The sequence below is a fragment of the Cricetulus griseus genome, chromosome 8, assembly GCF_003668045.3.
Source record: "Cricetulus griseus strain 17A/GY chromosome 8, alternate assembly CriGri-PICRH-1.0, whole genome shotgun sequence".
NCBI lineage: Eukaryota > Metazoa > Chordata > Mammalia > Rodentia > Cricetidae > Cricetulus > Cricetulus griseus.
In genome coordinates, this window is record NC_048601.1 from 74,619,587 (window position 1) to 74,643,935 (window position 24,349).

The 24,349-nt window shown below is 45.7% G+C and overlaps 1 protein-coding gene across 6 annotated transcripts in view; it reads left to right on the forward strand.

The window, feature by feature from the left end:
• The window catches only part of Dguok (deoxyguanosine kinase), a 29,147-nt gene extending 18,778 nt beyond the window's left edge, over positions 1–10,369 (forward strand). For 3 of the 6 annotated variants that reach the window (XM_027428817.2, XM_027428818.2, XM_027428819.2), the window contains 4 exons: positions 3,110–3,257; positions 9,020–9,135; positions 9,637–9,736; positions 10,130–10,365. In XM_027428817.2, the coding sequence (XP_027284618.1) occupies positions 3,110–3,257; positions 9,020–9,135; positions 9,637–9,736; positions 10,130–10,156 (391 nt within the window). In that variant the 3' untranslated portion in view covers positions 10,157–10,365. Of the gene's footprint in view, positions 1–3,109; positions 3,258–9,019; positions 9,136–9,636; positions 9,737–10,129 lie in introns of all 6 variants that reach the window. The other 3 variants (XM_027428815.2, XM_027428814.2, XM_027428816.2) reach the window with 2 other exon arrangements.
• Positions 10,370–24,349: the final 13,980 nt, after the last annotated feature.

A 24,349-nucleotide genomic window follows, 5' to 3' on the forward strand; every position in this document is an offset into this window, starting at 1 on the left:
CCATTCAATCCTTCATTCCAGGGCCTGAGAGGGGTCTGTTCTTCAGAAAGCTAAGTGCTTATGGTGTAGATAGTTGGGCTCCAGGTTTTAGATTGGTTCCATGGCAGCTGTGCCTGTCTTCCTCTCTCCTCTCAGAGCCATACCTCCCAGGCTAGGAAGTTGACCTATGTGAACCACCTAAGCTGTTGGAGACATTCCGATTTGCTGTTTTGAGTTCTAGCCTCTTAGTGTGGTGGGCTTGTGAGAATCCCCCCTCAAAGGATAAGAGACATGTTTTGTTAATTACAGGCTTTGCTGTTTGTTTAAAAAGGGTCCCAACTAGCCGGGCGTTGGTAGCACACGCCTTTAATCCCAGCACTCGGGAGGCAGAGGCAGGCGGACCTCTGTGAGTTCGAGGCCAGTTGGTTTCCAGAGCGAGTGCCAGGATAGGCTCCAAAGCTACACAGAGAAACCCTGTCTCAACCCCCCCCCCCAAAAAAAAGGTCCAAACTGTAGCCCTAGCTGGCCTTGAATTCAGTGTCACCAGATTGACCTCATACTCATAGGTGTCCTACTGCCTCTGCCTTCTGAGTATGGGTAGTGCCAGCACATAGAAATGAGTTGTTAAGGGGCTGGAGAGATGGCTCAGAGGTTAAGAGTGCCGACTGCTCTTCCAGAGGTCCTGAGTTCAATTCCCAGCAACCACATGGTGGTTCACAACCATCCATTATGAGATCTGGTGCCCTCTTCTGGTGTGCAGATATACACGGAAGAAGAATGTATACATAATAAATAAATAAAATCTTTAAAAAAAAAAAAGAAATGAGTTAGTTGTTAAGAACTATCTGGGGAGCTAGGTGATGGTGCACACCTTTAATCCCAGCACTCAAGAGTTCTAGGACAGGGTCCAAAGTTACAGAGAAACCCTGTCTCAAAATAAATAATTAATTTTTAAAAAAACTATGTGGGTCTTGACTTTTCCTTATAAAGGAGCAGCAGTTGGTTATACTTTGGGTCATTGCACCATTGAAGCCACTTCCATTGAAGCAGAACATTTTCAGGTAGAAAGGATAGCCTGTTACAAATTCTAATCTCAAGAGTGTTTAGACTTCCCATTCCTTTAAAATTGTATTCCGGGAACTGGGAGTATGACTTGGTGGTCCTTTTCATGCCCAGGACAAGAGAGTTCAAGCCCCAGTGCCAAAGGGGAAAAACTCAGTCCTTTATTTGTTTGATCAATGTAGGTTTATTGAATATATCCTGTACTCAAGCACCAGGCTTTGCCCTAGGGCAACATCAGTGTCCTTAGTCCCTGTTGCAGTGAGGATACTGCTTTACCAAGGACTGCGTTGCATACATGTTCATAAGTGTGGTGTGTGTTGCAGAGGACAGTGCCTGCAGGGAAGAAGAATTGGAAGTGTTTTCTGATTGAGTTAACGCAAACACCAATGTGGCTTTAGAACAGAGTTCTGGATTGCCAGGTCCTTCATCCCTGCCCTCCCTGCAGCTCCCCACACCTCTCTGTGTATAGCCCCCACTCCCCCTTCTGCCCATTTCCACCAGCTATGGAGAAAGAAGGGAAGTGCCCACCTTAGGAGAGGCAAAGGCCCCTATTATAGGCTTGGTCATTTTTATTTGCAAGATGCATCTTTTATCTTGTAGCTGTCCTTGAAGAAGCTGGCAGCATTTTTTAAAACTTGAGTTACAAAAGTCACCTTCTTGTTGCCTTCAGAGAGCTGGAGCTAAAACATTCTAGTCTGAGAAAATTCATTTTCGGAGTTTGCAAATTACCTTCTTCGTGGCCTAGAAAGAGCGGTTACAATGACTTAGGACTGTTGGCTGTGGGTGAAGTCACCCTCAAAAGTATGATATGCAGTCATCCCCTGCCATGGCTCGGGTCACATAGCTTTCCAAGGCAACATAGCTTGTAGGAGCTGCAACTGGATCAGAGCCTGCAGAGTCCCGTTGAAAGCTACTCTCCTAAGGGTGACACTCACGACTTTGCAGTTTGCACTTCTCTGAACCATTCACACAAGGTTTTTGAATTTCATTTTCCCAGAAGTGGCCAGTTGCTGAGGTTGCCTTAGAAACTGGAGTTGATTGTTGTGGGTGTAAATTGTGTTTTGTATCAAGCTTTAAAAGCAGAATTGACCCTTTTTGAAGCCATGATTTCTACAGCTCTGATTTCTCAATTTACCAGATCCTCCTCCTGTTGTGGAAGTAAGCAAAGGGGGAAGTTAGTTTGATAATCCAGCTTTAGCCTTATTTGATCTGGTTGGAAGCTCAGCAGAGGAAGCTAGGCTCCTGTGTGCTCTGGAGGGGAGACTGCTCTTGGTATTACAAAAGTCAGCTGAAGAGCCGATACCACAGGAAGGATGCACCCCCCACCCCACCCCACCCCACCCCACCCCCACTTCTCAGCTACAAAGCTTGATGGCTCAGCAGCTAGAGACTCAGAATCCCTCACTCTGAAGTGCAGGGTGGAAGGGTAGCTTTCCCCTGCGTCCACATGGGTTTTGTCTGGAGTCTCGCTGTATAGTGAGGAAATCTAAAAGGTTCCAGCTTCCATGCACATGTTGTGTGTCTTGGCTAGTTTCCCTTTCTAGAGTCCGTTTCCTTGTGGTGGGTTGCTCCATCTGTGAGCTGTAGCGTGGGCCTGTGTCAGGTGCTATTTTGTCATTAGTGCTGAGCAGGAGGGGAGCTGGAGACTGAGAATTCAGGTTTCCAGGGCTGGAGAAATGGCTCAGCAGTTACAAGCATTTGCTTCTCTTATAGAGGAACCAAATTTCATTCCCAGCACCCACATCAAATGGTTCACACTGCCCCTGAGTCTAGCCAGAGAATCCAGTGCCCTCTTCTGGCCTCAATAAACCCCACATGCATGTACACAAACCCACATGAACATACACAGACACACACAAATAATAAAAATAAACTTTTTTAAAAGAACAATCCAGATTTCCTAAGGACTGACAGGAGCTAGCATGGCTAAGTGCTTTGGGTAAACGTGAACAAGCCCGTCACTGATTTTTCTGAATTTCACTGATTTCTACTTTTCTCCCTCTTCTGTCTCTCATCCCACTTCCCATTCTTCCTTCACCCCAATCTCCCACTCAACATTTCCAACCAGGTATATCTTTGCAAAGAATCTTTTTGAAAATGGTTCCCTCAGTGATGTCGAATGGCACATCTATCAAGACTGGCATTCTTTTCTCCTGCAGGAGTTTGCAAACCGGCTCTTGATACATGGCTTCATCTATCTCCAGGCTTCTCCCCAGGTAACTGAACCTAAAACCTTAGATGTTAGAACTGCATGAAACGTAAGAACTGACCTCCTGTAAGCTTCTGGTTTCCCGGTTAGAGAAGTTAGTCTATGGGCCAGCAAGAGAGTGTAGGCATACACCAATACTCTAGCACCGAGCACCCATCTCCCAGGGCCTTCTGCTGCTGCAGCAGCATGTCCAAGCAGTTGCCTGTGTATAGAAGTAGTCCTTTTGGTAGAGACACAAGCTAGAACACACTAGGCATTGTTTTTACAGCTCCAGGTTTACAGATAGGACACTCAGACCTGCAGCCATCTGCTCTAGCTCTTGCCCATGTCAGGTCATCTGAGGCTTCAGTGGTCCCTTCTGTTTTCTAACTAGGATATGAGGAAGGAAGGAATGTTTCCTCCCTCATCCTCAGGCAGGAGGACTGCAGAAGTGTGTGCTTTGGCTCTGATTCTGCAATTTGAACTTTGGAGCCAGTTTGGCCCATGGGATGATGTCATGACAGGAGCCCTCTGGAGGCAGCATTGGTCCTTGGCTCCTGCTGACTGGTATTAACCTTGGCTAGACCCTGGAAAGCTTGCCACTGAAGGGGTCTTTGTATATTTTTTTTTTTTTGAGAGATACTGCTGTCAGCTTTTGAGAGACACTTAACAGGTATGGTCAGATGCCAAGAATGCCCATCGTTGCAGAAAGCAAGCCAGCTGTCTGCAGCCTGGGGCTGAGCTTATGGACAGAGGGAGCCTGGGAGAACACTGAGCAGAGTTGAGAACAAGTGGGAGAGTTCCTGTCATGTCATATTACAGGGGCCCCAAGGAGAGGACTAGAAGGAAGGGCAGCCAGGAGAGAGGCTGCTCAGCACAGCAGGGGCTCGATTTGTATGTCTTGTCTTTTTTTTTTTTTTTTAAGGTTTTTGTTTTGTGTTTTAGTTTTTTATTTATTTTATTTGAGGGAGGTGCTTAATTGGATCAGTGTTTTTTTTGTTTTGAGACAGGTTCTCATTATGCCACTGTGACTATTCTGGAATTCTCTAAGTAGACAAGACTTCTACCTGACTCTACTTCTGCCTCCCAGGTGCTAGGATTAAAGGTGTGTGCCCCACCTGGTTTTCTTTTTTCTAACATTTCCTCCTCCTCTTCTAACAACTCTTCATCTTTGTGTATGTGTGCTCAAAGTGTGAGTGCCTACATGCACAGATACACAAAAGCCACAGTGCTTGTGTGGAAATCAGAGGACAACTTTGTGCTGTCACTTCCTTCCTTCCACCTTTCCATGGGTTTCAGGGATGGAACTCAAGTCACCAGGCCTGCTTTGTACTAGGCTTTTTCTTTTGGAGCCACCAGCCAGCTCCCAAATCTTGACACAGAGACTTATTAGTTATGAATGCTCAGCCTGGCTTATCTGGCTGGCTCTTTTAACTTAAATTAACCTGTTTCTCTTTATCTACCTTTTGCCTCGGGGCTTTTTTCTTGCTTTCCTCCTGTGTGTCTTACTTTCATGCTTCCCCCAGTGTCTGGCTGGTGGCTGCCTGGCTTCTTGCCCCAGGCCTGTCCCTCTCCTCCCTCATTCTCTCCTCTCTTCTCTGGTTCTCTCCTATTTATTCTCACTCACCAGCCCCTCCTATCCCTCTTCTGCTTATATACTGGCCAGTCAACTTTTTAGTAGGAAGGCAAGGTGAAACAAATGGAACACATGTTTACATAATTTAACACACATCCTTACATAATTAAACAAATGCAGCATACATAAGTGTTACACACCTTTACACAATTGAAGTAATATTCCACAGCATAAACAAATGAAACACATCGTTACATAGTTAAATATTCCACAACAGTGCCTTTGCCTGCTGAGCCATCTTGCCAGCCCCAATAGGTATAGTATGGGGAGTTCTTAGACTGTGATGCAAATCACAGCAGGGAGTAGGAGATTCTGGGTGAAGTTTGAGGTTCAAATAAAATTGAACTAGAGCTGGGCGTTGATGGCGCATGCCTTTAATCCCAGCCCTCAGGAGGCAGAGACAGGCGGATCTCTTTGAGTTCGAGACCAGCCTAGTCTACAAGAGCTAGTTCCAGGACAGCCTCCAAAGCCACAGAGAAAACCTGTCTCGGAAAAAAAAAAATATGCACATAAATAAATAAATTATGCACATAAATAAATAAATCTTTTAAAAAATTGAACTAGATATTCATAAGGTCTAAGGACTGAGGAGACTTCTGTGAAGTGAAGTGATTTGGTTAGCCGAGGCACAGTGCCTGACTGCTCTCAGTGGTCCTTGTTGATAAGGAGGAATAGAAGAGACACCCTGTAGGCCCCACAGTGGTGGCACACACCTTGAAGCCCAGCACTCGGGAGGCAAAGGCAGGCGGATCTCTGTGAGTTCCAGGCCAGCCTGGTCTACAGAGTTAGTTCCAAGACAGTCAGAACTACAGAGTGAGACCCTGTCTTGAAAAAAAAAAGAAGAGGCTCATTTTGAAGACAGGTGTCTTACAGGTGGAAAGTAGTCACTGAGTGAAAAAGAGGCGCCTTCTCCCACAGGGTGGGAGAGGAGGACTTTCCAGCAGTGAGGTGCTGGGGGTAGGGCAGGGTGGAGATGTAGGTGGAGTTAGAGGAGGTGTTTCCTCCTCCCATGGTTTCCCATTGGAGTCATAAGGTGGCTGGACTAAGAAGCAGGGGGTTGAAGGCCGAAGCTGGGAGAAGGGGAAGTGCTGGCCTAACCTATTCTGAGACAGAGAAACAGCATGGTCCTCTCGGGGCCGGGGCAGTAGTGCTAGGAGGAGCAGAGGAGCCAGTGAGCTGAGAGTAAAGCGGGGCCGCCAGGGACCCATAAAGCCAGCCAGTCTCCTCACCTCCTTAATGCCCTTTGAGGGGCCTGTGTGGACTGAGGGTGGTGGAGTAATGGTGGTTGTCACCAGGGACTGGTTTGTCCCTTTGGAGACTAATTCAAGTATTTCATCTCATAATGAGTCTTGAAGTATTGCCACAACTTAACATAGAATAAAGATGGATAATTTATTTGGGATTGGTTTGAGATTTCAGTGTTGTTAGGATGGTGTTAGATACAGGAACCCAGGAATGCCAGAGGAGGAATAGAATGTGGGTTCAAGCCAGTGCCCAGCACAACTCCACACAGACTCCTGGCAAATACTAGTCTCAGAGTCTGTGAGACAAGCTCCAGGCCCCTGTCCACCTGGACCTGTGTCCTCTACCCGTTGGAGTCAAGGAAAGAGTGCAGCTGGCTATGTGCCTCAGCGTTCCCGTCCCTGTCTGGGACAGTGGACCATGGGCACAGTGCTCAGGGTCTGTGTGGGCACGGGCACCGCCTGAGCCTGAGACTCGAGTGGCGCAGTGAGCAGACCCTGTAGCGGTCACAGCCCAGCAGGTGAGGGGAAGCTTGGCCACAGAGTCCCACCCCGTCTTTCCCCTTCACATTCCGGTGTGTGTTCCCTGTGGGGACGGAAATGAAGTGGGGCCAGGATAAAACTGTTCTGTGGGATCTTTTTAAAATAATTTATTAGCTGGATGTGGTGGCATACACCTTTCTTTACTCCCAGCACTCAGGACGCAGAGGTGGGCGGATTTCTGAGTTTGAGGCCAACTTGGTCTAAAGAGCAAGTTCGAAGACAGCCAGGGATACACAGAGAAACCCTGTCTCGAAAACTCAAAATGATGATGATGATGATGATGATGATGATGATGATGATGATAAATAAAATAATTTATTATTAGCCAGGGCTGTTATACCAAGAAATCCTGTCTCAAAAAAAAAAGTCTCTGTGAGTTTGAGGCCAGCCTGGTCTACAGAGTGAGTTCCAGGACAGGCTCCAAAGCTACAGAGAAACCCTGTCTTTGAAAAAAAAAAAAAAATACAAAACAACAATAAAACCCTAATAAAATAATTCATTATAACCTAGACTTTAGAGGGAAGAAAAGTTTGTTCTTTTTAACAAATTAATAATAAAGAGGGAAATACTAACTGATTTTAATAGATGGAGGCTAGCATCAATGGTTGTCGGCAGTCAGTTCGTGAAAAGTTATAAATAGGTTTTGCAAGAATTGTTCTGTCCTTGCATGTATTTGAAAACATGGTTTTATATATAATATATATGTACATTTACATATATATATATATATATATATATTCATTTACTCCAATTCAGACAATATTTTTCTCTCATGGAGAAAATAAAGTAACTAAGCTGAAGCTGGGTGGGAATGCAGCATGGTTAACCTCTGCAGAGGCAATTGGGAAGCCTGTAATAGGAAGACCACATGCCTTCTATACATTTCAAAGGCTGGAGGGGAGAGAGGAGTGAGCATAAACTCCTGATGAAAGCATAATCATGGTTGTGAGTGATGAGAGCTGAGCAGCTGAATCAGGAGTATATTGAAAAAGATGGACAACAGAGTTCCAGGTCAGCCTGGGATAGACTGGAACTACCTCAGAAAAAATGAGAGTAGTGAGAGTAGATTAACCCACTCTCAGGATAGTTGGCATTGAACACTGAAATGTTTGGCCAGGCAGAAAGAGGAACAAGGGCAATTCAGGCAAAAGAAACATTTGGAGCAGAGGTTTTGAGGTGTGAAGGAGCTTGGCCTGTCCTGTAGGAAGGAGGCCTAATCTGGCCGAAGCAGTGAGCAAGGGAGCTTAGGAAGTTGAGGTGGCCTTACATGAGGGTGAAGGAGACACAGTTCTCAGAAGCAGAGCACCTCGGACGTGCAGGTGGAGGCAGACTAGAGTTCTGCAAAAGGGGAAGGGAGAGGGGAGTTAGTGTCAGGACTCCAGTTTCATTTCATGTTGTGTTACCTTTGCCCTATGCAGGTGTTTCAGTCCACTGCAAAGTGGGTGCTTGGTCTAGTATGAAAGAGATGCTTCAGTTGCTTACTAGGTAGAACGGCACTCACAAGCCAGGCACGATGGTGCGTGCATATAATCCCAGGACCTGGAAAGCTGAAACAGGAGGATGGCAAATTTACAACTTCTTGAAGCCTGTGGTTATATCTGTAGCTGTCAAAGAGCCTATGGAGCAACGTATTTTAAGCAGGGACACAGGTACCATTGAAGGCTAGGGTGAGGGACAAGCTGGAAGGAGGAGAAATGACTTTTGCCAGAATCTTTTTTTTTTTGGGGGGGGGCAGGGGGCAAGCGTTTCAAGACAGGGTTTCTCTGTGTAGCTTTGGAGCTTGTCCTGGAACTCACTCTGTAGGACCAGGCTGGCCTCAAACTCACAGAGATCTACCTGCCTCTGCCTCCAGAGTCCTAGGATTAAAGGCGTGCGCCACCAATGCCCGGCTTTTTGCCAGAGTCGTAATGTGCCTTACCTAAGAGCAGCCTCACAGCTACCCGTGGGTGGGTGGGAGGGTGGAGAACAGGCAGCTCACCGAGACGGCAGGGCTTGCACATGACTGTAAGGCCTGTGCTCGCTCTCTCTGCACTTCTTCACCTCCAGGAGACAGAGAGGCAGGAGGCTCTTGGAATGTCCAGATGAGAGGACAGAGCCAGCTAGAGAGATTAGAACCTCCTGGTTCTTGACATGGTTGAGAGGAGGAGAAAGAAAGTTCCCAGTGTGGCTGACTGGGTGAATGGTGCTTGCTGTTAATCCAAGGAAGAGCAGTCAAAGGCAGGTGGACAAAATGGTACCAGTGCTCTGAGTAAGAGAACAAGGCAGCAGAAGTAGTCATGCCTTGTGGTGCCCAGAGAAGACATACAGATATTTTGTGGGTTGCTTGACCCTGTAAGACTGCACTGTAACAGCAGGGGGATTGTTTTTTAGGTTTGTTTGGAAAGACTGTACCAGAGATCCCGAGCAGAAGAGAAAGGCATTGAGCTGGCCTATCTTGAACAGCTGCATGGTCAACATGAGGACTGGTTTATTAACAAGACTACCAAGTGAGTCTGTTATAGGCAGGCAGAGGCCTCCATCACCACGCTAAGCACAAGCTGAACACACGGCCCAGAACTGCAGGGACACAGAGGGAAGTGCCCAACACCTGTCAGCTGGGAGATGTTATGTCAAATACAACCCATACATCCCAAGGGGCATCTGGTAGATTCTCTCCCTCCCTCTTTTCCTTCCTTCCTCTTCCTGTGATGAATGCTTGTCATAATTGGCTCAGGATAGAGGGATGAATTTTTTTTTTTTAAATGTTCATTGTAATTGACATTTTTAGTTTCTGCCTGCCCTCATTCAGGCTTGGTATGTTCACTTTAAATGTTTGCAGTGCTGACTATAGCAGTTTCAGTACTAGAGAGAGGCTTGGCCTTCCACTTTGCAGGCAGTTTTATTGAGTTCTTTTAAAAATGCTGTCTACAGGCAGAGTCGTCAGGCTCTGACTGGTTGGTGTGGTAGGTGGATGACGTGGCCCTGGTGTTTCTGTCTTGCTGCTCCAGGCTCCACTTCGAAGCTCTGCAACATGTGCCAGTGCTGGTGCTGAATGTCAGTGACGATTTCTCTGAAAATGCCGCCAAACAGGAAGAGCTCATGAGACAGGTGGGCAGACCCTGGGCTTGTGGGGGTTCAGTGCTGGGCTTTCATCTGCCTGGTCCCTGTGTCTGTCCTTTGATGTGTACCTCAAATTGCATCTCACACTCCAAAACCCTGGGATGTTACGCAAGTTACAATAGAACCCCCAGCTCCGAGTGTCCTGGGTTAGTATCAGTCAGTTGACTCTTAGTGTCTGCTGGCCAGCCGACTTCCCCTCTAAGGTGTTCTACAGTAAGGAACAGAAGACATGGATGGGTTCTGTGCCCAGCTGCCACTTGGTGCTGTCTGACCCTGGACAGCTCTCGTTTCCTCACCTCATAAGCGCTCATGGGACTGGAAACACATTCACTGAGGGGAGTGTTGGAATCGTGCAGTGTAACATTGCATCTTCTCCTGCAGGTAAACACTTTCATAAGGAGCCTGTAAGCAGTAATTAGACATCTTGGCTATGGTCTGGCTCCCGACTTGCCGAAGCCAGCGAATGTTGACCTTCCATCCATCTTGCTGTGCACAGCCCAAGGCCCCTCAGTCAGTCATCCCCACAGTCAGGTGTCTGCTGTCTTCACACTGCTGTTGCCTTTTTTTTTTTTTTCATCTCAAGCACTTTAAAAATAAAGATGGCTTAAGTTTGTTTTCTAATCCAGTTGTTCATTTATTTCAGGATGTATCTATTGATACCTATTTTCATAGATACCAGTTTTCACCTAGGAAAAGTCTTAGCCTTTCTTCACCAACTGCTCCTGTGTGGTCACGTGTCCTGATAATCCAGGACAATCAAGCCCTGCCTTACATAAAGTGGGTGCCCCCTGTGAAGCCCAGAATGGAGAAACAGAGTGCATACTCTACGGAGCTTCTTTAGCTCTTCCTGTCAGCGGTTCTTAGTCCTGAGGAGAAGGGATGAGGGAGTTAACCCTGGTCCTGGAGCTAAAGAGTTTTCCCAGAAGACAGGGAGACAACAGCCTCTGACATTTAGGGTCTGGCTGTCTGATCGTCTGCTTACCGTCTGTGAGCTTCAGGCAGCACTCAGGAGTGAAGCTCACAACAGCAAAGACAAAGTGTAACTTGGTGCTGCTCTCTGAGCATCAAGTATGATTTGTTGAAGGAAGGAAAGCTCATAGATTATAGAATTGAAATGCCGCATTGCAAAAAGCCTAGGTCAGGATTTACCAGGAGCACTTGGGCCCTCTGTAGTTATTCAGGCACATGAGACACCAATGAGCCAGGATTTAGTGTCTTGGGAGACAGAAATTTTTTATTTTATTTATTTATTTACTTTTGAGGCAGGGTTTCTCTGTATAACTTTGGAGCCTGTCCTGAAACTCACTCTGTAGACCAGGCTGGACTTAAACTCACAGAGATCCTCCTGCCTCTGTCTCCCGAGTGCTGAAATTAAAGGCATGCGCCACCACCACCCTACAAACACAGAAATCTTTACCATCCTTTATGGTTTGAGAAAGTGTTGGATTTGTTACTGACAAATATATGAAGTTTTCAATATCACATCCAACAGTTTCTTTATCCCATATTAAGAAAATATTTGCTTTGTGTTGCTACAATAAGCACGGGTGACAGTCCATCATCAAGGGAAGCCAGTGGAGGAATGCTGCTTGCTGGCTGGCTGGGGGCTCATGGTCAGTTAGCTCACAGACCCCCAGTGAGCTGAGCCCTCCCACATCAATCAGGAACCAAGAAAACTCTTCACTGACATGCACATAGGCTAATCTGATGAAGGCAGTTACTCAGAGGTTCCCTCTTCAAGGTTTCTCTAGGTTTATGTCAAGTTAACAGCTAAAGCTGTGACATAAGCCATATTAATTCATTCATTCAAATTGTGCAAGTCAGAGTTTTTTGATGTAATCAGAAGGTTGTATATCCAGGCCCAAATTCTAGAACATTCTCATCCCCCCAAGAAGAAAGCCTGTTCCCTCCTCCCCAGTTGTCTCCTGCCTCCAGCCCTAGGCTACCACAGATGTACTTTCTTTGTGTATAGATTGATGATGAATCTTGTGTAGTCTCTGACTCACTTCTGTGGCTCAGCATCATGTTCAGAGGTTCATCCAGATTGTAGCATGCATCCACACTTCCTTTTTATGACTTAGCAACGTTTTATTTTATGGCTGTGACACACTTTGTTTATCCATTCATGGGAATCTGCCATTTTCATTGTTGCCGGCCACATGCCCATAGAGCGCTGCCTCATTGTACTTGTGACAGCATGCCTTAGAGAGCTGATGATGCCAAGTGTCTTCTGTGGTTCATAATTCTCTGAGTATCTTATTTAGAAAAGTGTCTATTCACACCCTTTACCCTCTTTTCAGTTGAATTATTTAGCCTCTTAATGACTTGTAAGAGTCCTCTTGGTATTTGGGGTATGTTTCTTATCAGAGAAATACATGACTTAAAATTATGTCTCTCATTCTGTTGCCTTTTTTAAAAAGTTTATTTTTTTTAAGATTTTATTTATTTATTATGTATACAACATTCTGCTTCCATATATATCTGCACACCAGAAGAGGGCACCAGATCTCATTACGGATGATTGTGAGCCACCATGTGGTTGCTGGGATTGAACTCAGGACCTCTGGAAGAGCAGTCAGTGCTCTTAACTTCTGAGCCATCTCTCCAGCCCTAAAAAGTTTATTTTTAATGATATGTGTGGGGGTGTACATTAGTACAGGTACCTGTGGAGGCCAACAGAGGGTGTCAGATCCTCTGGAACTGGAGTTAGAGGTGGTTGTAAGCCACCTGACATGGTGCTGGGACCCAGACTCCAGTCCTCTATAAGAGAAGCAAGGGCCGTTAACTGCTAAGCCATCTTTTCAACTCCTTTACCCACCCCCACTTTTTGAAACAAGTTCTCATGGGGCCCAGGCTGACCTTGAACTCTGTAGTGGAGGATAGCCTTGAACTTTTGATCCCTTCACCTTAAGCCTCCTGAGTACTGACAAAAGGTTTTGGTAGTGTCTATTGAAGCAAACAAGTCTGTATTTTGACAAAAACCACTTGTTTATTTTTGTTGTTTGTGCTTTTGTGGTTATATCTAAAAGGCCAAATAACCTAGGTCCACAGATGTTGACTCCTGTGTCTATTGTTGATGGGGGCTGTCCTTCTGTATGCTGTTAATATGTTTCTCTAATTGGTTGATGAATAAATCAGTATTGGCCAGTAGCCAGCAGGAAGTATAGCCGGGGCTACCAGACAAGAATTCTGGGGAGAGAATGCAGAGAGGGGCTGTGAGAGAGACACCATGTAGCTACTGGAAAGATAGGATGCCAGGCATTCTCTGGTAAGATAAGGCCATGTAGAAATACATAGATTAATAGTTATGGGCTAATAATTAAGAGAAAGCTAGCCAGTAAGAAGCCTAAGCCATTGGCCAAAAGGTTATAATTAATATAAGTCTCTCTGTTTATTTGGGGCTAAATGGCTGTGGGACCAGGTGGAACAGAAGTTTCCATCTACAAATGGCACCCAATGTGGGACATGAACCCACAACTCTGAGATCCAGAGTCTCATGCTGTACTGACTGAGCTGTGGTCCATGCTGAATGAGTTTTTGCATCTAAGGATAGGGCCCGTCTTTTCTTTCTTTCTTCCTTCCTTCCTTCCTTCCTTCCTTCCTTCCTTCCTTCCTTTCTTTCTTTCTTTTTTTTTTTTTTTGTACGACTTATGGTTGTCCCAACACCATCTAATGAAGTCTCCTCCCTGCTCTGTTGATTTGTCTTAGCACCCTTGTTGAAAAACTGTTACTTGATCTTGGTTTGGGCTGGTGCTTCAGACTTTGGAAAGGAAACTCAGCATTTTCATTCATTCAACTTTGAAGGGCCCAACTACTGAGTCTTCACTTCTATTTCCAAGAGCCACTGTAGTAGAAATGAGCCGTAGACTAGAGTGGGAACACTGGCTCCTCGCCTATCATCAGAGATCCCCAAGTGTCAGCCATATGTAAGGTACCCAGGAGGGAACAGTGAGGGGGACAAAGCAGGTGTCATCTGGTGGGTGCAAACACAAAAGTGCCCATGTAGTCAGCGCTTCAGAAGAGGAACAGCTGTGCTGTGAGGGCCTATGAAGAACCAGAGTAGCCTGGACAGCCTCTCTGAGAAATGGGGTGACTGTTTGGGTGCCATGCCTCTCACTCAAAGAGGCTTAAGGCCAGATGCAGAAAGTAAATTGATGGTTTTAAGAATGCACTCCTGAGCTGGGCATGCTCAAACACACCTTTAATCCCAACACTTAGGAGACAGTAGCAGGTGGGTCTCTGAGTTCAAGGCCAACCCGGGCTACATAGTGAGACCCTGTCTCAGGGGAAAGAAAAAAACCCAGCAACCCTCCTGGGGTGGAGGGCAGCAGTATTGGAGAGATAACTTGACACTTAAAGTACTTCCTGCTCTTCCAGAAGACCTGAGTTCACTTCAGTTCTACCCCCCACATCAGGCAGCTCACAACTGCCTGTAACTCTCGCTCCAAGGGATCTGACACCCTCTACTGTCACCCTGTGGTCACCAGGCAGGCATGTGGTGCACAGATACACCCACATGCAAAACATTCATACATAAAATAATTTTTTAAATAAAAAATTCAATCCTCAGCCAGGAGTGGTGGTACACACCTTTAATCCCAGCACTTGGGAGGCCGAGAGGGTCGTTTGGTGTACATGGTGGAATCCAGGCTAGATAGTAATACACACTGAACCTCATCTCAAAAATAGAAACCAATAAAGCAGTCCTCTCTGACTGTTTCAGCCTTAAGTCTTGGTGTAATAATTCACATGTCTTGCCTTTTAGAATATGTAACTATCAAGCAGAATGTGGTGGCACATATCTGTAATCCCAGCATTTGAGAGGTGGACTCTGAAAAACCAGAACTTTGAGGCTAGCCTGGGCTTCATTAAACATGTTCTAAAGTAAAACCATATATATTAAATTATATATTAATATATATACAAATCATTAAAATCACACATGTATACATATATAAATTAGAGAGTCACCAACAGTCTAACCTATGTAAAATGATTAGACATTTTTCCAATTTGGTAGCTGAGTACATCTGTGGAACTAGACGCTTTAATGAAAATTAGTAACTATGAACCTTCATTACTACAGGGTGACAGGATGGAGCCGGTAGAGATGGGTTAGGAAGTAGGGCATAGTAGCACACACCTGTAATTCCAGCACTTGAGAGATGGGGGCGGGAGGACCAAGAGTTAAGGACATCCTCTGCTATATAGTGAACTTGAGGCCAGCCTGGTGTGCATGTACATGAGACCTTGCCTCAGTCTCAAACAGCAATAATAACGGGGGCGGGGGGGGGGGGGAGGCTCTGTGGAGTAGGAGTTAGACTGAGGCTGAGCATCTCTTAAGCGGTCTGCCCAGCACTGGGGTAGCCTGGTAGCTCGTCTCACCTGGGGTTTGGACCAGCTCTCAGAGTCAAGTAACAGATTAGCCCATAAAATAGTGGTGCTTTTTCACAGACTGTGGTGTAGTGCAGCACGCCACTCTGGAACTGTTTCTAATGTGGACCAAGGTTGTGAAATTCTCAGACATTGGAAGGAAAGAGGCAAGAGCTTCAGGTGAGGGAGTGGTTCTATGAAAACGCACGGTTCTTGGGAAAACAAGCAGGAAATAACTTGCAGTGTCAAGTTAGCACTGTCTCACCCCTCCCTGGCTCACTTTCTTCTTTGACCTTTACCCTTTGCTGGGCTTCTGGCCCTCCACACTTAGTGCCCCCCCACTTGCCCTCAGTTGACTGAAGTGTTTGTATCTCTTGATCTACCCATGTCTCACTCCTCTTTCATCTGTCTGAGTGCTCATGTTTTTGTTTTCTGATGTTGCCAGTTTTCTGATGTTGCCACAAACTCACATAGACATGTACATATGAATTTTTAAAAATACTTATTTTAAAGTAGTGCCTCCTACAAAATGACCGTCAGGCTCCTCACCTACGAAGAAGCCTCTGTTGTGGTTTAGTAACTGTACTTCTGTCAACAAACTTTGTGCCCTCCTCATTTCTGCATGTGCCTTGGCCACTGAAGAATTACCCAGAGTCCTTCACAGCAAACAGAAGCAAGTTACTGTGAGGTTTAAGTTTCAGGGCCCAGTGCTCGCAAGGACCCAGTGTGTCTGTTGAGAAAATGGTCTCCCTGCATCTAGTGGACTTGAAGAGAAACACTCCAAGTATTTCTCTTAAAAACAGGAAGAGGATTAATTCACTGCTTCTCCAAAGGAATGGCAGATAGCCATGACAGATGGAGTTTTCAGAGCCAAAGCCTCTACTGGGAACCAGTGAGCTGAGGTGACTTCCTATGTATGCATGTTTTGAGACAGGGGCTTACTACATAGCCCAAGCAGGCCCCAAACTTGTGATTCACCTACCCTGGCCTCCAAAGGTGTCACAGAGGGGCTCACTCTGAATGCTGCCCTGGACCCCATGATATAGTCCAGACTGACTTTGAACTTTCAGCAATCCATTGCCTCAGTTCTTTCAAGTGCTGGGACTATATGTATGAGCCACACTGCCCTGGCCGGGGGTGATATTTGTAAATTTGGCTGGTTTGGCCTATAGCTTCTATATACAGATTGTTCCTATATGATCAGGGCTAAAAAATTGGCCCCTTGTACATACCATACAGAGCAGCTATGAGGAAGGACAGCACAGGGTATGTCCTACTCCCAGGCTCAAGGAAGAGAGTGCTGGGTGGTTGAGAACAGACCATGTACTCTGGTGTCTGTGGTCAGTCATCCCTCTGGCCTTTCCAGCTGGAAGACTTGGCGCCTCTAACCCTCTCCTCACTCACCCCAGCCTCCAGGCAACCACCTGCCTCTTCCCATTTTCTGATTCTCATACTGCTGCCCTGAACCTCATTCCCACCCAGACTCTTCCTCTTCTGTGACTCTTCAAATCCTAATTCCATAGGGCAACACACACCTGACCTTGTGGGGATCTCCAGAACAGGCCTCTGGGCCCAGGGTACACAGCAAGGTACATGGTCATCAAAGCCCTCCTGTCCTCCTATGTGCCTGCTGCTTGGGTTGCCATTGCTGACATCACTCACTCCCCTGGGATGCCCTTTCACCTCCCAAGTCCACCATCATAGCAGCAGCGTCTTCAGGCACCTTGGTCCACGCCCACTCTAGCTGGCCCAGGTGCTCTGCGTTGTATTCCTGTCAAATACATTTATCTTATGACTCCATTAATATCTCTTTCCTCACACAAAATATATCACAAACATTTGTATTTTATTTTATTCTATGTGTGCAGGTGTTCTGCCTGTGTGCATGTCTGTACCAAGTACATGCAGTCAGTGCCCTTGGAGGCTACAAGAGGGTCAGACACCCACCCCCCGCACACAAACACACACAGTACTAGTGTTACAGACAGTTATGAACTAGCATGTAGGGTGCCAGGAGTGGAACCTCCATCCTCTTGAAGAGAAGCATGTGCTCTTAACCACTGAAGCATCTCTCCAGCCCCCAGAAGATACTTTGTTTTTTTTAGACCTGACTGGCCTTGAACTCATAAAGAACCGCCTTTTGCCAAGCTTGGTCCTCTGCATGTGTTAGGCATGAGCCACCACACACAGCTCCTATTTGTAGCTCCAGTACTTAGCCCACAGATGTGACTAATTCAGGAAGCACTGGGCAAAGGGAAATATGGAAAGAAGAAAAGGGGAAGTAGGCAGAGCATGAACAGGGCCCCTTGTAGTAAACAATGCAATGTCCTCTAGCTATTACCTCTTCCTGATGCCAGCACCGTGCTATGAGCCTGCTACCCCAGCCCTGTGAACAGACTCCAGGCGAGACTGTGTAACTGAGATCTTAAAGCACATGGCAGAAATAGAAGATGAACAGAAGTGAACACTCCGGGCACTTGGGAGGAAGCTCAGTTGGTAGAGTGCTTGCCTGGCATGCACAAGGTCCTAGGTTCGGTCTCTGCATGGAATACTGCCAGGTGTGGTAGAGCATGTGTGTAGTCCCAACACTAAGGAGGTGGAGGCAGGAGGATCAGTTCAAGGTCGTCCTCAGGCACATAGTCAATTGGAGGCCAGCCTGGGCTACGTGAAATCCTGCCTCAAAGAGGAAAGAAGGGAGAGAGAAGAGGATGGAAAAAGGATCGAGCCTTTGGAGTCGACTGCTAGACACCCCATCCCCAGATGACCACCTTTAGAACATGAAGTACCTCAGTAGAGACTGCAGAAGACAAGAAAAGCCTGGGCTCTGACCCCAGAGAAATGTAGCATCAACCCAGTGCAACCCAGCCCCAAATTCTTTAATATGAGAAAGACAAAAGCTTGTAAGTCACTGTTGTCCAGAATTTGACTATCCTGTACACCTAAGCTGGTATATCTTGGGAGTTGTGTTCATGAGGGTTCTCGTGTGATTTGGGTAACAGGTTGCCTACAACTGAGGATCTCCAGCAAATGTTACCCCATAGTGAGGAACCGCTGTTGGTAGCTGGTATGAGAAAACAGGCAAAGGGGATACCCTTAGGCAAGTCCTTGGATCTCTCTATTTTAAGTTTTGTGCTTTATAAACTAAGACTATCTTCAAAGTCTGTGTCATCTCATGCTCAAATATTGGCTTTACAAATGAGGAAATAGCATGGAGTAGATGGAGGACTTAGGTTTAAGCAACGGAACCTGAGTGCAAATCCTGGCTGTTTTTTTAGTTTTGAGTTTCTGTTTTCTTAAAGCTGCAAGCAAAGTAACTTTGCAAGGAGACAGACCCAGATAATAAACGGTGTTGGTAGGTGTGGGTGGACCGAGAATCAGAGAGAGTTGGACAGTTCTTAGAGACTGTATGCAAGCCTCGCAGAGTAAAGTGAGGAATGGGTGAACAGGTAATGGGAAGGCCATCTCAGGCCAAGTGAGTGAGTGGCATGGGCGAAGCAGAGGATAACAAGAAGGAACACTGTGGTCCTGATGGGAGCAGACAGCTCATCCCTAAAAGAGAAACACAGAAGACCCAAATAAAAGCTACTCCTTGTGTCAGATGGCGTTTGAACAGGGTAGCAGGATTTTCAGTGCAAAAGTTGCAGGCCAGTGTGATGGTTCATTGGGAAAAGGTACTTGCCAACAAACCTGATGAACTGAGTTCAATTCCTGGGACCCATATAGTGGAAGGAGAGAAGCAGTCTCTGCAAATTTGTCTTCTGATCTTCACTCTTGTACACCACCCCCACATTCATGAGAGAGGGCACACACATAGGATAAATAAACTTAAATTTATAACAAAAGAACTGGGGGGAGGGGCTGGAGACATGGCTCAGTGGTTAAGAGCACTGGCCATGAGAGCAGGACCCAGGTTCAGTTCCCAGCATCCACATGGTGGCTCATAACCGCCTGCAACTACCGTTCTAATGGATCCCGTGCTTGCCTCTAGCCTCTTCGAGCACTGCACTGCACACGTCATTCACAGACATGCATGTTAGCAAAAACCCACATACACATAAAAATCTCAAGACAAACAAAAATAGAAGACTTGGGGTACAGATTTACAATATAAAGCATGAAGAGGGCAGGGTTTTAAGCAAAGGCCCAGATGTCCTGGAGCAGGCAGACCATGAAGCTGGAAAACAGGGCAATTCTGAGGTTTTTAGTGCTTCAGAGAGGAGAGACCAGGGCTGGCCACTCGGTCACTGCTGCACCCTTGTCTGCTGCCCTGGCATTGCCATGCAGGCTGTCTGAGGCCAGAGCAGGCTACTTGGTCTAGAAGGAGCCTGTGAGGTCCCTTGGTCTACCTCACAAAGTTGGACTTGCTCAGAAGGTGAAGGGCTGGGCGAGGAGGCCGACATTCACTGCAGCTTCCTTCCCGCCCAGTGGCTGGCTGGGTGCCCTGAGTGTGCCCTTAGATGACCTGTATACTGGGACTGGTTCCATAGCCAGGAACAGTTGGGTTTAAGCTGTTTTTTTTTTTTTTAATTTTCCCTCTGTCTTTTAAAGCTGGGATTCTGCTGCTCCAAAAGGCTTTTTGTTCCATCTGTAGACCCTTGCTTTCCCTAGTGTTTGCCAGCAGGAATCTACCTCTTGCTCTGTGCCTCTTGTCAGACCAGAGAGCAAAACTTTAAGGGTGCCAGGTAAGTAGAAACATAAAGAAGCAAAGACCAAGGGGTGGCTGTAAGGAGTTTTCCCCAATGGGGTTGGAGACATGGCTCAGCAGCTAAAAGCACTTCTTGCTCTTGTAGGGGACCTGGATTTGGTTCCCAATACACACATGGTGGCTCATGACAGTGCAGAACCCCAGTTCCAAGGGATCTAGTGCACCTCTTTTGACCTCCAAGAGTACTAGGCATCTATGAGAGACACATAAACACAATTAAAAAAAAAAACTTTTTGGGGGGCTGGAGAGATAGCTCAGAGGTTAAGAGCACTGACTGCTCTTCCAGAGGTCCTGAGTTCAATTCCCAGCAACCACATGGTGGCTCACAACCATCCGTTATGAGATCTGGTGCCCTCTTCTGGTGTGCAGATATACATGGAAGCAGAATGTTGGATACGTAATAAATAAATAAAATCTTTCAAAAAAAAAAAACTTTTTTAAAAGGAATATTTTTGCTTTGTTTTTTGAGACAGGGTTTCTCTTTGTAACATTCCTAGCTGTACTGGAACTTACTTTGTAGGCTTGGCTGACCTCAAACTCACAGAGATCCACATCCACCTGTCTCTACCTCCAGAGTGCTGAGATTAAAGACGTGCGCAACCCGCTAAGGAAAAAGTTTTAAAACCAGAATTACCCAGGGGTCTGATGGCCAGCCAGTGCACTCTGTCCTGTGAGCTGCTTAACTCCCAACACTGAGGTGTGTGAAGGTGCGGATGCGTGTGCCCCAGCTCATCTGCAAGTCTGGGTTAATGCTAGTGTGTTATAGTCTTCCTATAAGAAGTAATAAATAAATAAAATCTTTAAAAATAAAAGAATTGCTATGGTTTTCTCCTTGATCATATATGTAGAAATAGCAAATTTCTAACTAGTATATTAAGTATGATTTATTAGTCCCAAAGAGGCTGCTGTTGTCCAGAAGTCAGGGTTCCTTTGGAGTCATTCTGTGGGTCCCTGTAGAGCTGGGCTGTGTTTACCATTCAACAAGGATATACCAAGTAGCTGTGTGCCGGGCTTTGCAGTCTGACAGGTAGAAGGACACATGAGTGTCACAAGTGACATCTTAAAAAATAAATGTCTTACATGTGCTTGACTATACCTTCTTCTCTTGTGTGTCTCTCAAAATTATTTTTGACTGTTTTCTAAAATTAAGCTCTCCTTCAAAAGATAGAGAATAAAATTACTGATTGGGAATATTCAGGAAAATGTCGCTTAGACAGAAGCAATCTCAAAAGAGGAATTCTTGACAGATCCTAAGCTATGGTAAGACTCTCCCAAGGACATGACTTAGATAAGAATATTTATTTGAGGGCGTGTTTAAAATGCAAAAGCACATTTTCATGAGAACCAGTTTTGGCTCCTGGAAGCCAGCCACTTTTCAAAATAGGAATGACCAAATGGCCTGACCCAACCCACATCTGTTGGCTCTTGTCCACTGCCATGAGTCCTCTGGCTAGGACTGCCCCAGGCACCCACGTATGTGATAGCACCTGTCCAAGGAACTCCAAGTTAAATGAAGGTATGAGATTGACAGAGCTTAGTAAGAAACCTGTGGTTGCATGAGTTCCCGTGTTGCCGAGGTTATTCCATTGATCAGAGAGAATTTCTGCTACTCAGATTCCCAGACTCTAACAAGAATATTCTGTATGCTTTCTGGACATCAATTATTTTAAATGTTCTTTTTTAAAAATTTATTTATTATGTATACAACATTCTGCTTCCATGTATATCTGCACACCAGAAGAGGGCACCAGATCTCATTATAGATGGTTGTGAGCCACCATGTGGTTGCTGGGAATTGAACTCAGGACCTCTGGAAGAACAGTCGGAGCTCTTAACCTCTGAGCCATCTCTCCAGCCCTGGACATCAATTTTTTAATTTATGCTCTCCTTCAATTACAGATTTTGCCACAGACATTAAACCCTCCCATTTTGTGGACATACAAACCAAGGATCAGTTAGGTGGGTCATCTAAAGCATATAGCCAGAGACCACTGTATCTAGTCGAGCTGGAAAGCTGCAGACCTCACCTCAAAGGCCTACACGTCTACCCCAACTGGCTCCTGCAGGCTTTGGTTTCCAGCCTGGCTGACGTGAGAGACTGTCCCCTAAGCTCAGAACTGGATGTAACCAACACCACCGTGGGGTGGAACATTCTAGTCCTTTCAACCAGAATCTGGGGACAGGGCCTATGCACTGGGGCTCTGGTAAGTTCCATGCGTGAAATCTCAGTCAGTCTGTTAGACCAACCAGAATTTGCTTCCATTTTTGAGGAACTATTTAAAGGCATTGATGCTCCATTTGTCATTACATATGTGTGTGTATGTATTTGGTGTATGTACATGTTCATGTGTTCACATGCATGTGTATGCACATGTGTACATGTGTAGAGAGACCAGAAGTCAATGTCCAATGTCTTCTCCATCACTCCCCATTTTATTTATTTCTTTATTGGGACTGTGTCTCACCATGTAGCTCTGGCTGGCCTGAACAGACCAGGCTAGCTTCAACTCATAGAGATCTACCTGCCTCTGCCCTGTGACCCCCACCCCCAAGTCTTGAATCAAAGGTATGTTCCTCTACACCTGCCTTCCATCTTGGCTTATTTATTTAGTTAGGTGTGTGTGTGTGTGTGTGTGTGTGTGTGTGTGTGTGTGTGTGTTTGCACTTGAGTGCAGGTGTCTGTGTAAATCATAGAAGGGAACCAGAGCCCCTGGATCTAGAGTTATAGATAATGTGAGCTTTCCAGTGTGAGCTGGGAACCGAACTCAAGTTCTCTGGAAGAGCAGTCTGGGTTCTAACTGCTGATCCACCTGTATCTCTACAGCCAACTAACATTTTCATTCCCCAGATAGACCATAAACTTGTATATACTTCTGGGAAGTGAGTTCCAAATGCTTAACAGAACCTTAAAAATATTTTATAACCTCTAAGTGCCTACACTTCCAAGAAAGTGGTACATAAAAATCTAGGTACATGGTTCCTCACGGAAGATCTATCTATGACCCAAAAACCCCCAGAAACCTAACTGTTCAATATTAAAGAACAATGGAAAATGTAAAAGAATTATGGAATATGAAGACGTTGGACAGCTATTATATTTTATTAATTACTCTTTCATTGGTCCTTGGTGTTTCCTCTCTGATGTTCTCTTCCTTCTTGCCTGTTAGGTATATAATATGTTTCCTGTTCAATTTGTTTGGCAAATCTTTTATCTTTTAATTTAGGCTGTTGATGTAAAATAGGATTTGATTGTACACTTAGAAATATTAGCTACTAAGGTAAACAGCCAGCTCATTTTATTCTGTGGCTCTCAGAGTCAGTACCTGCTTACATGGAAACAGTTTGTCTGGTTAAGTGGGATTGTATTGCTCTGAACAAAGAAACAGTTTGTCTCCTTCAGAAATCCAGCTCCAAGTGATCAAGACGGCATTACTGTAACAATATACATTCCTTAACTGTCACACACAGAATAATGTAAAAATGCATTGGTCGTCCCCACCCTTGTAGAGCAAAACATTTGACAAAGCAAACAATATGCCACCAAAGACTGCCCCACCTCAAAACTAACATAACTCTGTTTCTGTTCTAAATTTAAAAATAAGGTGGGGGCTGGAGAGATGGCTCAATGGGTAAAGTGCTTGCTGTGCAAGCTTGGAACCCTGAGCTGGGATCCACAGCACCCATGTAAAAGACCCAGAGGACGTGCTCCTGGAATTCCAGTGCTGAAACAGGCACAGGAGGATCTCGTGGATTTGCCTGGCTATCTAGCTACTCTAGCCAATCAATGAACTCTAGTTTTAGCAAGAGACTCTGTCCTGAGCAGGATGGTTGACTAGATATAGACATACTCTCCACATAAAGAAATTATTTGTGGTTTTCTTTTTTTTTTTTTGCTTTTTGTTTGTTTAGGTTTGTTTGTTTGGTTGGTTTTTCGAGACAGGGTTTCTCTGTGGCTTTGGAGGCTGTCCTAGAACTAGCTCTTGTAGACCAGCCTGGCCTTGAACTCACAGAGATCTGCCTGCCTCTGCCTCCCGACTGCTGGGATTAAAGGCGTGTGCCACCAATGCCCAGCATTTATTTGTGTTTTATTTGATGTTCAAATACAATTGAATATCTTATCTCTTACTTGCTACGTGTGGCAACCCTAATCCTGAAGTTTTTGCCGGTGTTGACGTTGGTGCTCATCTCCAAGAAATGCCTACAAGAAGCCAACTTTTATCCCACATAAAACAGTTTACCTGCTTGCTGCTTCTAGAGAAGGCTCTTGACCAAGAGCAGCCTCCTTGTGCCCCAGAAGTCTTTCTCAGCTTCTCCTGCATTACCTGCTATAGAAGTGTGTAGCAACTTCTCCACCAAGCAGCCACAAGCTGCTTCAAGGCTTTCTTCACCTCTTTCCTCCTAGCAGCTGTGAGGTCCCTTGTGGGTCTGTGGATGTGGGCGGGACCTGCTGACTGCCTGTCAGTGCAGCCCACTGTGTGGTGCTGTTTGGGTAGCCAATCTCTTACTTGTCCTGTGGCCTCTTC